This window comes from Durio zibethinus, chromosome 26, assembly GCF_047325235.1.
Source record: "Durio zibethinus cultivar Kanyao isolate XHJ-2024 chromosome 26, ASM4732523v1, whole genome shotgun sequence".
Lineage (NCBI taxonomy): Eukaryota > Viridiplantae > Streptophyta > Magnoliopsida > Malvales > Malvaceae > Durio > Durio zibethinus.
Window position 1 is genome coordinate 16,530,563 of NC_143187.1, and position 12,397 is coordinate 16,542,959.

The 12,397-nt window shown below is 33.2% G+C and overlaps 1 protein-coding gene across 6 annotated transcripts; it reads left to right on the forward strand.

Annotated features, from left to right (window-relative positions):
- Nucleotides 1-976: 976 nt before the first annotated feature.
- Nucleotides 977-8,217, forward strand: LOC111275313 (uncharacterized). Of its 6 annotated transcripts, XM_089755201.1 has the most exons (9): nt 1,089-1,160; nt 1,478-1,546; nt 1,815-1,905; nt 2,199-2,300; nt 2,850-2,932; nt 3,037-3,112; nt 6,685-6,861; nt 7,259-7,387; nt 7,834-8,217. In XM_089755201.1, exons 3-9 carry the CDS (start codon nt 1,864-1,866, stop codon nt 7,996-7,998), a joined length of 774 nt encoding a protein of 257 aa, XP_089611327.1. In that variant the 5' UTR covers nt 1,089-1,160; nt 1,478-1,546; nt 1,815-1,863; the 3' UTR covers nt 7,999-8,217. The 6 variants fall into 6 exon arrangements, with proteins under 6 accessions (XP_089611329.1, XP_022716303.2, XP_022716304.2 ...); XM_089755203.1 differs by lacking the exon at nt 1,815-1,905 and having other exon boundaries at nt 977-1,160; nt 1,433-1,546; XM_022860568.2 differs by lacking the exon at nt 1,815-1,905 and having other exon boundaries at nt 977-1,160.
- Nucleotides 8,218-12,397: the final 4,180 nt, after the last annotated feature.

Here is a 12,397-nt window from a genome sequence, read left to right on the forward strand (position 1 = left end):
AATTAATTTAATTTTTTCAACATTTTTTCCATTGATTCTTAAATTTGTATGAAGGCAAGAACATGGTAATAGTAATTTTTCTCTATTTTTTATATTCTATGAAACATCATAAAATATTTTAATAAGTATATAATTATCATATTTAGGACGTTATGCATCTCTAAAAAATCAAGACAATAAAAAATAATTTTTTATTAATTTTATAATTTATTATTTTTTATTATAATTCTTTTCACTACACTAATTTCTAAATACTTTTAATAATATTTCCTTATTTGTAATTTTTTTTATAAAATTTAACTTTCTTTTTCAGGAAATGTATTTTTCATAGATGTTATAATTTTTTGAAAAATTTTTTTTGGAAAGTATTATAATTTTTTAAAAATAATGAATATCTGAAAATTTATAAGAATGAAATTTAAGTAATTTTATTTATAAAAAATTTAAAAATAAAAAATAAAAATGTATAAAGCAAAAATGGGTGTAGTTAGAACTTTTCTTGATTCTATAAATAATAACAGATCAAATAAAGTGAGTTTTTATTTTTTTTAAACTCAACCCAATTTTATAGATTTAATATTTGAATTCGATTTAATATTAAAATATTACTTTTTATAATTAAATTTTATTCAACTCATATGTGTTTAAACTCACAATCAAAATTAATAAAATATTAAAATTTTAATATAAAATATTATTTTTGAAATATAAATATAAAATTAAATAAATATATAAGTCTAAATCTAAATCTAAATCTAAAATAAATGATTCTATATATATTTATATATATACGGGTTAAGTCGAAACGAAATTCCATATAATTCGAAACTTGATTTGAAAAAATAAAACTGGTTTTATAAGGTCAGATCAAAACACACCAAGTACGAGATGAATAGCCAATCCTGTTGGTTCCCCATCTATACTATCCAATTCTAGCGCTGGTATAAATGAAGAGTTTCCAAATTGTGGGCATCTTGTGTTTTAGCAGAATTTCATATCCAAATACACAAATATAAAACCCTAAAAATAAAGGAACTCATCAAAAACTCAGAAAGGAAAATTGAAAAGTTTAGATAGAACATATAATGCAAGGAACAGATGAGCTAAGCATAGAAGAGCTGGCTTCAAATCTCTCTACATATAAGGAACAGCTGCAGCAGGTTTCCATTTTTTCTTTCTTTTCTTTTCAATTTTCAACTTAATACTCGCAGTTTGCTTTAATTTTTAACAATTTTTTATCTGCCGGTATAAGCCTTTAACAACCCAATTAGTAGTGATTGGACTAAATTTACGTACTTTTCGAATGAATGATTTGGATTTAGGGTTTGTTTTTATTACTACTACTTTATGATTAAAAGAAGTATTTCATAATTGACTTTGCTTGCTGAGAAAGTGGAAGAATTCTATGTTTTCTGGTTATTTGATTCAACAGGAGTTGCAAAAACACGACTAATTACCTGATTTTGGTGAAAATCAGGTTAGACAGCTTCTGGCTGATGATCCTGGAAACCTTGAATATGTGGACATGGGAAAGGAGCTCGCGGAGGTTATCCTTGCTTGTGCTTATTTTTCTTTGTTTTTAATCTTTCATTTTAGTTTTTGTTGTAGCGTTTTCTCCTTTTTTTTGTTGTTTTCTCTTTCTTTGTCATGTTGTATTTACAATGCGATTATTCTGTTAAGAAATGGAACTGACCTATTACCCAGCACCAAAAAGTGATCAAATAATCAGTTTTAGTTTTTAGAGAATTTTTTAGATGTCAAGTTTTTCATTAAGGTGATGAAAATATCATTTCTCTTCCTTCCCTCTTTTGAAGGAATCAATATGTTGCTCTAACAAGCAACATCAATTAACTGCTAACGGTAATGGCTCTGCTGGAGGTTTGTTTTCATTTCAGGGTTCAAAAGGTGAGGATGGTTCATACATTTAAAAAGTTCACAGATGCAAAAATGTGAACTTTAGGGAGAAAAAGAAATTTTGTGAACATATAGAGCTTTGGCAAGATGCCCATCACTTTGATCTTGATTCCTTTGCAGGTGTGCTGTGTGTTGTGATGGTAGCCTGCTTCTCATTCACCTGATTTGCGATGTTCATCCTGAGATTCTAAGTTCGAAATATGATAACAATTCACCCTTTATTATTTTACTAAATATATAGATTCTTTTTAGATGTAGAATTGTGCTGAACCTTTGGGGTGCAGGTGATTGCTCTGACAGAGGAACTGCTTGCAACTGCAAAGCAAAATGAGATTTCTGGATCAGATATTGGGACTAGTGCTACTGTACTCACTGCACAATCAAAGGTGATTAAAATGGCTAATTATATCTTTGACTTATTTTTGTAGTTAATTTTGTTTGTCAAATATGGTGCTTTATTCAGAAAGGCAAGATTCTGAATTGAAATGGAAATTTTTACATTTTTACAATTTTTGTACTAATGTATGGTAATAAGTTGTCACATTTAAGTTTTTTTCTCATATCCAATTTGTCACATAACTGAGACTGTTTTATGTAAGCATTTGATGCAAGATGTTCTTGCATGTCATTATAGTGTTGGCATATGATTCGTAGTTGGGACAAGTAGTTGAATGATACAGTTATTTTATGGGAATTGCTAATATTTATTTCATAATCTCCAACTATTTCCTTGGTTTAGCCTTTATTCTTTTGTAGAATTTGATTGGCAACATAAATCTTTTTTCTTTTGTTCATTACGTACTTATTTGAAAATACATTTTGGTCAAGCGGGCAATTGGAATTGTTCTTTCAATGTTTATTTTTTCTGGTGCGGGAGGTCTCTCTCCTTATTCTTTTAGGTACTCACATCTTATAAATGCTTTTCTCTTATCTAGGAATCAAGGAAAACATCTGATTATGGGGATAAATTTCATGTTGGCACAAAAGTTCAGGCTGTCTGGAGTGAAGACGGAGAGTGGTATGCTTAGAAACAAGGATATTCTTATTTTAACCATTTTTTTCTTTCCCTCTCCATTTCTTCCCCTACTTTTCTTTTCCGTGTTTGATTAGTTGAATATTCAGGTATGATGCAACTATTGAGGCTATTACTCCAAATGGGTATTATGTCTCTTTTGATGGATGGGGAAATAAGGAAGAGGTACCATTCTGGTTGCCACATGAGATTCTTATACAAATTCACCCTTTATAATTTTTATAGTCTATTGCTTTTCCTAACCTACTAGTTCTTTTGTTTTTGTTAGCATTATGACCCTTTTTCATTTTTTGAAGATAGATGCTGATGAGTTTTGATTTCACAAACATAGAGTTCAAATTATCATTTTAGATATATATTTCTCTTTCTCTATCTTTTAGATCTTCTATCTTTAGTCTTTAGATTATGCATTCTTTCTACAAAGAAAATTGAAAATCCTTGTTTTTATGCATATAAATTGTGTTTTTGGTGTCTACATGCGCGGGTGTACATAGCATGCACGCACAAACTTGCATATACATGTGCACAATCTTACACCATTGCATAGTTTCACTAGTAACAAAATGATAATTTGAAATTATTGAACATGTTTGACTTTTTAGTGGCAAGAGCAATGAGTGCTAGTCCTTCCTGACAAGGGAAAGCGGGAAAAAAGAGGTGGGGGTATCAAGTAGAGGTGTAATGAAAATAGCTAAGCCAAGCTTTGCTTTGCCTTTGACTTGGCTCATTTTATTAGAAATTGAGCTTGAGCTTGTGCTCTAGTGAAGCTTACATTTTCTGTTTAAGCTCAGCTCAGTAGTAGCGCTTGAGCTGGGATGGAACTTGTTTACATTGAACAAAATAATCAAGTTGGAACTTATTCCAAACAACAAAATTCACAATTGTTTAGAAACAGCAAAACACAAGAGACTTGAAACAGAAAAAAAAGTTTTGCTTGGGGATAGGCTAAAAATGACTTGGAGAGCAAAAGGTAAAGCTTGAAAGATGTGAAATGGCTTGAGAGTCTTGAAGAGAATGAAGAAATTTGAGGGCAAGAAGTGGGTGAGAAAATATTTAGAAAGAAGGATGAGTTGTGCAAGGGGAATAAAAACAAAATACGTTGGAGTTACTAGTAGAGAAAGGAGGAATGATAAGAGAGAAGAGAGTGGTGAGAAATTGGATTTGGTGTTTAGAAAGAGAAAGGAAGAAAGCTAGAGCTTGGAAATTGAGGCTTTCTAAATGGAGTTTAGATATTTAGATCTAGTATCTTAAATTAATCATAAAGATAAAATTTCTAATATTGTTTGAAGTATAGTTGGAATTTTAAAAAGATATTGGTTTTAATAAAAATTCTAGAAGATAGCTAAATTAAAATTTTAAAAAATTGTATATAAATCTAAAAAGCAAAATAAAAAATAAAAGAAAGTTATAAACAAATTGTTCATGAACATAAATGAGTTGAGCTCACCAATGTTCAATCTCAGTTTCGTTGATTAAAACAAGCTTGACAATTTTGTTCAAACTCATTTATTTAATTAATAAATGAAAGTAAACTAGCTTAAACCTAGCTCACTGATGAGCTGTTCAGTGAACGTGTTGTTTCACTTACACCCCTAGTGTAAAGTAATAATTAGAATCTTTCTTGCTAGTGAAATGTTCTCGTAGCTTCTTTTGAGTGTCATGAACGATAAAGGATATTTATTGCTTTTTTAATTGCATGTTGTGTTAATCTATAAACAACTAACAACCCACCCCCTCCCCTACCCAAAAAAGAAAAAAGAGTGTCTTTCTTCACCTGCCTAACTCCTAATAAGTTGAGGGGAAGAGTAGCATGTAGGATGTATAAACATAGTATCGTAGTGTTTGGTGTGAGTGGAATTTGGAACTTCTTGATTTAGATCTAACTAAAATTGCTAAGTTGTTGCCATTTGGTATTGGGGAATATGAACCGCATACTTGTGAATTTAAAAGGTTGTTAGGAGATATCCTTGTTTGGTGTGTGACATTTCCTAGAAAGTGATTTTATCTCAGCATCTCTTTCTCACTGGAGGAAGAAGTTTGCTTCTCATGCAATGAGGTAGGAAAACTTTCCCTAGTTTAAGGCAAGTGTTGGTACAATTTTTGTATAAAAATATCCCTACAGCTATTCACACCCTACCCGCATCCCTCCTCCCCTCCCCCTCAAATGGACATTCTTGGAAACGTGGCATACCAAACATGGGTCTCTCATTTCGATCTTTTAAATTGTCAAGAATGTGGCTTGCATTCCTCTTAGCAATTGACTCCTAAATGTAAGTTTCTCTCATGCTCCAATGCTTGCTTTTAGCAGTTTTGTGAGATATAAATTTTATTTCAATGAACACTGTGTCTTTTGTCAGAGAGAGAGTACACACCAGATTCTCATAGGCACTCTGGTTATGACCTTCACCTCCTCTTCTTATGTCTTTTGTAAATTTTAGGGTATAAATGCCTTTACACATATTTTATGTATTATAACTATTGTACCAAAACCTTTAAGATATAATGAAAAAAAAATTCTCACTATATCTTTAGGGTTTCATTACAATAGTTTATATAATCCAGAAAATGTCTAAAGGCTTTTATACCCTAAATATTTGCAAATATTACAAATTTATTCTAACAGGAGATACCCACAAATTACACTTTCCATCTTGTAGTTTCAAAACCTACATTTTTCCCCTTGACCATCTGTCAATAGTTTAGTAAATGTTGAGTCGATTGTGTTATGTGTTAGAGGCGGTCTGACATAGCACTGAAACTTTTGGAATCTTGAAAATACCCTTATGGGCATGTTATGATTATATTTTATAAATGAAAATATTGGTTGCACTTGCATGAAGGATGTCTTGAACTTGGAACAGAATCCAAAGCCATTAAAAGATTTTCAACAAATAATAACATGCATCTGATTAGGGTTTTTTTAAAGAGATTGTTAAAAACAAGTTTATTGGTGCATGATTTTCAAATGAGATGAAATTAAAAGAACACCCAGTAAAATTTTTTCAACAAAAAGGAAAATGGAGGCTTCAGTTATTTGCCACTTTGATCCCTAAACTACAAATGGCAATAATTTGTCAAGTTTCTACCGTTGAATAATCCCAAGAGCAATATGTTGATGATTACATGGTGAAATAGAGAGGCCTTTTGGTGGAATTCTGGGCAATATAAAGTAAAAGACTTTAAGAAGAGAGATGCTAGAAAGTGAGAAAAAGATTCATTGAGACAACAAGTGAGAACCTTTTGTTTCTTTTCTGTCAGATGGGCTTTTGATCTTTTCATCTCAAAAGACTTTTTTGCGTAGCCTATAAATGGTTTGATTAGTAGGGCTTAACAGTCAAGCGAGGAAGTATGATCAGCTTTTAGTAGTGTCTCCAATGGTTTTGCATTTTATTCAAAGTTTGCTCCCCTGCTTTTTACTTTTCATTCTTTGGGGTCTAATTTTATGCAATGAAATGGGTATTTCTTGACAGGACATGAATCCACTTAAACGCTAACCCAGCATTGCTTTTGCCAGAGGTGCATTGCAGTTTTTTATTTCCTTAGTCCCGTATCTATTAGTTGAGTATATCCTAGAATTCTGCTAATAGAACCTTATTTGGGAGTTCTTATTTCCTCATGTTTCTAATTGACCATCGATAGATCTATGTTCAGACACAACTTGTGTTTCCTGCTATTTGTTTGTCAATCCCCTTAAGTGCCTCGCTAATCCCTTTCACCATATGCAATTTCAATCCCAGGTGGATCCTGCCAATGTAAGGGCAATTGAATACAATGCTTTGGTGGAAGCTGAAAAGGTTGCTGAGTCTACAAAACAAGCTATCAAAAGTAAGATAGCTCAAGCTGCTTTTGTTGACTTTCAATCTCGAAGCTTACCAGCAAAGCTTCGAATAGCTGCTGATGACCCTGAGGATGTGGTAAGATACTCTGTACAGTGCTTCTATAGAACGCTAGATTTTTGCTGAGGGGAATCTAAACTTCAGTTTGCTTTCACGAGTAATGACTTCTGATAAAACTAACGTCATCGCCGGTCCAATTAACATGTAAGTTTATGGGTTATGATTCATGGTTTTCTTACATGGACTGATTTTAAACTAATGGCGTACATCTAAAATTGGACCTATAGTTGAGACTTTCGAAAATTCCTCAGCTAGTAAGTATTTATTTTCTACTTGTTATTTTCCAATGCTGTATTTTTTTAGTCAAATATTTTTTTTGTTAACACCTACCAATTATTGTTATCTTCTATTAGATAAAAAATTTGACAGAAATTATTTTCTACCATTTTGATGATTTATTGCCCGTGATTCACAGAAAGCTGCCAAGCGAAAGAAGATACATGCTTTCAAGTCAAAGATGCGACTTGAACAACTTGAAGTGGCACAGAATAAGCGGCAGAATGCTTGGCAGCAGTTTCAGACAACCAAAGGCAAGACTAAAAAGGTCTGTCTAGCAAACATTTTTACCGTTGATATGTTTTTATAATATTTCCCAATTATAGACAGTTGTTATATATGGTCTTTTTGGTTGATAAGGAAAAAAAGGCCAAAAATGCCTAAAATTGGTTTTTCTTTTCCTGCAAAGGATGACCTGCTTTTTCTTCTATTTCTTTTATAGGCTGCCCATTTGGTAGTGTTTGAATGCATCGGTCATCATTAAAAGGGTGAAGGATTGATTTTATTGATGATAGAAAGATGTGTTAGTGAACATAATAGCTCTTTTAAGCTGCCCTTCACAAATTTTCTTCTTTGCTGTTAATTGGGAGCTAATTATTTAGAACTCAGGAACTAGACTGAGATACAAAATCTTAGTTGAAGTTTTTAATTTATAATAGTAGTTAGTGAAATATTAGCATTTTGCATTAACTGAGTTCATATTTCCTTTTCCAGGTTGGTTTTTTCTCAGGCCGTAAGCGTGAGAGCATCTTCAAGTCTTCGGACGACCCTCATGGTAAGGTTGGTGTGACAGGTAGTGGAAAGGGCTTGACAGATTTCCAGAAAAGAGAAAAGCACTTGCATCTCAAGGGAGGAAATGTTGAGATAACTGATGAGTAGGCTGGCTACCAATTTCCTACTAGTAGCTTGTTGAGCACGTTTCGCACTTAATTGGTAGTCTGAGCAGTTCCATTCTGGGAGTGCTTTAAACATGAAAATTCCATTGTGCTATTCGCAAGGATTTGTGACTTAAAAGTAGTTAATGACACCATATATTCTTTTTTTTTTTTTGTTTTTTTAAAGTTGTCGGGATCAATGTTGCTGCAGTTTTCTTTTTTAGCCTTTCGCTTTTGGTTGTTTTCTTGTTTCTACACAAACATTTTGTCGTTTAGGAAGGAAATAGGAAGATAGGGATGGTAACGGGTAGGATTTCAGTGCAATTTGAAGCACCTGAAGCCGGAATTGTTTATCAATAAACTTTGTTTGATAAAAGGGAAAAAGGAAATTGAAAGAAAAGGAAAATAATGTCTTTTTTAGTTTGATTGGAGAGAAATAAAAAGAAGAAAAATTGAAGGATTCATATTTTCCCCTTTAAGTTTAATATTTTTGAATGTGGGAAGAAAATATTTTTAAATTAATTAATTATTTTCTTTAAAATTTGGCTCTTAATTTATTTTTTTTCACACTTCAAACCGAATACAGAAAAACTAAGTTTCCTGGTTTTCAAATGCTCTGGTTCAAAATTGATAGTTTGTCATTATAACAGTTGATTTCATTTTAAATAAGTTTTAACTTTTTCATAAGATGTTTTCTTATTTGTAAAAGGTTGCGAATATCACTTAATAAATTTCAAAAGACGTTAATTCAAATGAAAAGACAAATTAGTTAAATCAATAAGGATGTTAATTCAGTGAAAAGATAAATTAATTAATTAAATTAATTTAGCACAATCAAAGAATTACAATTCTTAATTTGATTTTTGTAAATGGGGATGTCATAATTCTCAAGGAGAATATAAACTAGGAAAATAAGAACCTACTCTTTCCCTCCTCTCGTTCTCAAATAAAAAAATATAAACATTATTTATTGCAAAAAACTATGATTGTAAGGTATTACCAAATAATGTTTTATTATATTCAAAGACTATTTAATCTAATTCATATTGCATATCTTAATTACGATATATGAGATGGTGGGCAATGACTCAAAAACTACATCCAATTCATTATATATGAGACTATTTAATTTCATTCTTATGTACCTGGGCCTACTTTTTACCTTATATATGGATAAGGGGTGATGATTTGACTGAGATAGTTGATAGTTGATGATGAATTTATATGGAGTTCGAAGAAGGTCCACATGGATGATTATGAATTACATTTAATGTTTTTAGGCAAGCGTGGGCTGTATTTACTAATCTTGGACAAGTAAGAGGCCAAGCGTTTAGTTTTGAAGTGATGTCTTAATGAAACGTTAATGGAAGTGTCAGGAGAGCCGTTCATTGGTGCGGAGCAAACTAGTTCTTGAAGCGAGGTGACATGGTAGTTGGACATGTGTTGGCTAGGTGACCCAGAGGCTTGACTTTGTTGATCGAGTAAACAGGCATAACAATTGTATCCTAGGTTTGAAAGAGGTTATAAAGTGACTGTCCTCAGACCATTGACTAAAGTAAAATATGCTTTGTGGGAAGGCAATGTTGTTTTAACGAGCTACGTTGATGATGTGTCTTTGTAAGGCGAGGGGCACTCTCATGGCGAGTTGTATTGATCATGTGTCTCTGCAAGGAGAAGAGTGCTTTTTTGTAGAGTTGTGTTGATGTCGTGTCCCTGTAAGGTGAGAAGGGTGTCTTTTAGTGACCAGTGTAGTTAGTTGAGGCATAGAGAACAACATGTGGGGACTTAGAAAAATTTTGATATGAAAAATTGATGCTTTATGCTAAGTATGTGCAAGTGGAGCGCGTCTGTTGGGATGGCATGGGGCAAGCGCCTGTTTCTAAGTGGTGTGGTTGTTAGAACACGTCGTGTGTTGGGGTTATAAAGTGGTCCGATGTAATAAATGGGTTTAACTTTAAAATTTAATTGGTTTTTTGAAGAGGAATGAACGTGTCTATTTTGAAAAGTGGGATTATTAAAAGGTTAAGTTTTAAGGGGGATTAATTTGAATTGTTTGGGGATCGACTAAAATGGTTCATACTTGTACCGTTTCAAAAATGTCATTTAGTGCTTGGAATAGTTTCAATTGGTATTGTTTCTCTCATGTCATTTGGCTAGGTATAAATATAAGACTTGAAAAATTTTCAAACTCACTTCTGTTATTTGCTTTCACAAGAATCTTGTTGTGAGTGTCTTTGTGCTTGTTGACAGTTTTTCAATTTTTCTGCAAAAGTTTTTGTAAGGGAATTTCTTAGACTTCATTGCTTTTTATTGTCTTTTTCTAGTTTTTTGAGAAAGAGATGGCATCGAAAAGAAGAATAGTACTTGAAAGTTCAAGTGATGATAAGGGGGCTAGGGTACTTGTAACTAACACTAGTGGCCAAGGTAAAGGGGAAGTAGTTTAGGGAGCCTAAGGTAGAGGAAAAAGGGCTTAGGGTAAAGGTTATGGAGGCTAAATAGGACATGGCAATAGAGGCCAAGGGCGTAACGCTGTGAATAAGGAGGTGGGGGCTCTTCTATTGATGTTAACTCCCTAGCTATTGCTAAGTAAAAGGGAAAAAGAGGAAAGGCAAAATGGTTGTTGTAGAGGAGTCGAAGGACTTGGCAGTAAGGATGTGGCCACCAAATATTTATCCCTTTAATACAATACTGGTCATGGTTGAGTTGATGCTAGATTGTGTGGTGTTCAACCCTCATGATCTCATGTATGAGATCTCTATATTGCCACCAAGCTTTACCATTAGTTAGATGGGGGACTTCGAATGGATGGCATGGGTTCCATCTCCTATTGCATCCTTTCTTGCACTTGATGCTGGGCACTTTCAATATGGCAACATCTTAAATAACGAAAAATACTTGGGTGATCTTGATCACCTATTTCATCTACTGTAAATTGAAGAAATAGGTGTCCTTGGTGAATGTAATACTGGTGCTCTACATGCTCAAAAAGATCAATGGCTGGTTATACTATCTCTAGGCACATAGGTGATCTTGCATAATAGAGCTTATTTTAAATAGCCACTCTTATTATGACCAGTATGTGGTGTTGTGTACAAGGATTCCTAGCATATGGTTTCTTTTCATAATGCGATTCCCATTATGACTAGTACCAAGGGACTTCATAAGCTTAAAAATGATGAGACCAAGTAAGTTTGTGCCTTGAAGGATGTCAAAATATCATACATAGAGTTGTCCATACGTGAAAACATCTGTGACTATTGCTTTTTCCTCGATGAGGATGAATAATTGGCTACTGCTATCCAGGGGGTGCTGGATGAGGAAAAAGGTGGGAAAGAAGAAGCAGCAATGGACAAAGAAAAGGGGCTCTTCAGGGTAAAAAATGTTAGTGCACTATTTAATTGTTTTGTATCTTACATTAGTGTTCCTATTGGTTGATGTTGATTGACGTGAAATTGCTAAATTATGTCACTGTTTAACTTGTAAATTTGTTATGTTGTTACAATGAAGAGAGAAGCTATGAAGCCCAAAAAGCCTAAGGCTCATTAAGAGGGTCCCCTTGCTGGTGGCTTGCAATAAGAACCTGTGGAGAGATCAATTAAGGCTGCCCTTATTGGCATGTAGGGTGTTGAGGGAGGTTAGGGTGCTAACTTAATAGAAGGTTTTAGGGGCAGTGAGGGAGTGACCGTGCCAAACATTAAGGGTCTTTTTAAGGGTAATTGTTGTTTCTATTACAAATTTTGCTTGTAGTTCACAGATTCTAATTGTTGTCTAAATAAGGGCTAGATATGAGAATTATCCTAGAATGTACATCTATTCAATTAAAGTTCCATTGTGTATAGCATTCATCACATATCATTACATGCAATCTAGCTATGAATATACAACCATGGAATTAACGCAACATAATCAAAGAAGACATATATTCCATAAGTTTGCCTTTCCCACCTCTCTCCACAAATGTTAGGTCAATACTAAACTCAAGATCCTTAGATTTTTGCTAGTTTGCAAAGTTAGGCTAGGGTAAAGGTAGGATAGAAAGGGTTTTTTTAGGTTCAACTACCTTAATCATACATTACAAGCTTAAGACCAATTAGAGAGCTTCGAAAACTTTAGCACCCCTAAACTTGAACTTTTTCCACTTTATTTTTTCATTTTAAGTTATTTTTTCTTTTTTTTTTATTATTTTTTTCGTATCCCAAATGTGACAAAGCTCTTTAATTATGTCATGAGTGATCCTTATGCACACAGGGTAGGAACAACAAGTATGAAAATACGAGAAATGGTCTAAGTTTATTGATGTGAGTGCATAACAAGAAAAAGGATAACATAAGGCTCAAAAGGGGTGACTACGAATAAATGCATTACGGTTAGCTTGAAAGGCTTAATCGATCTAAGGATCGCCT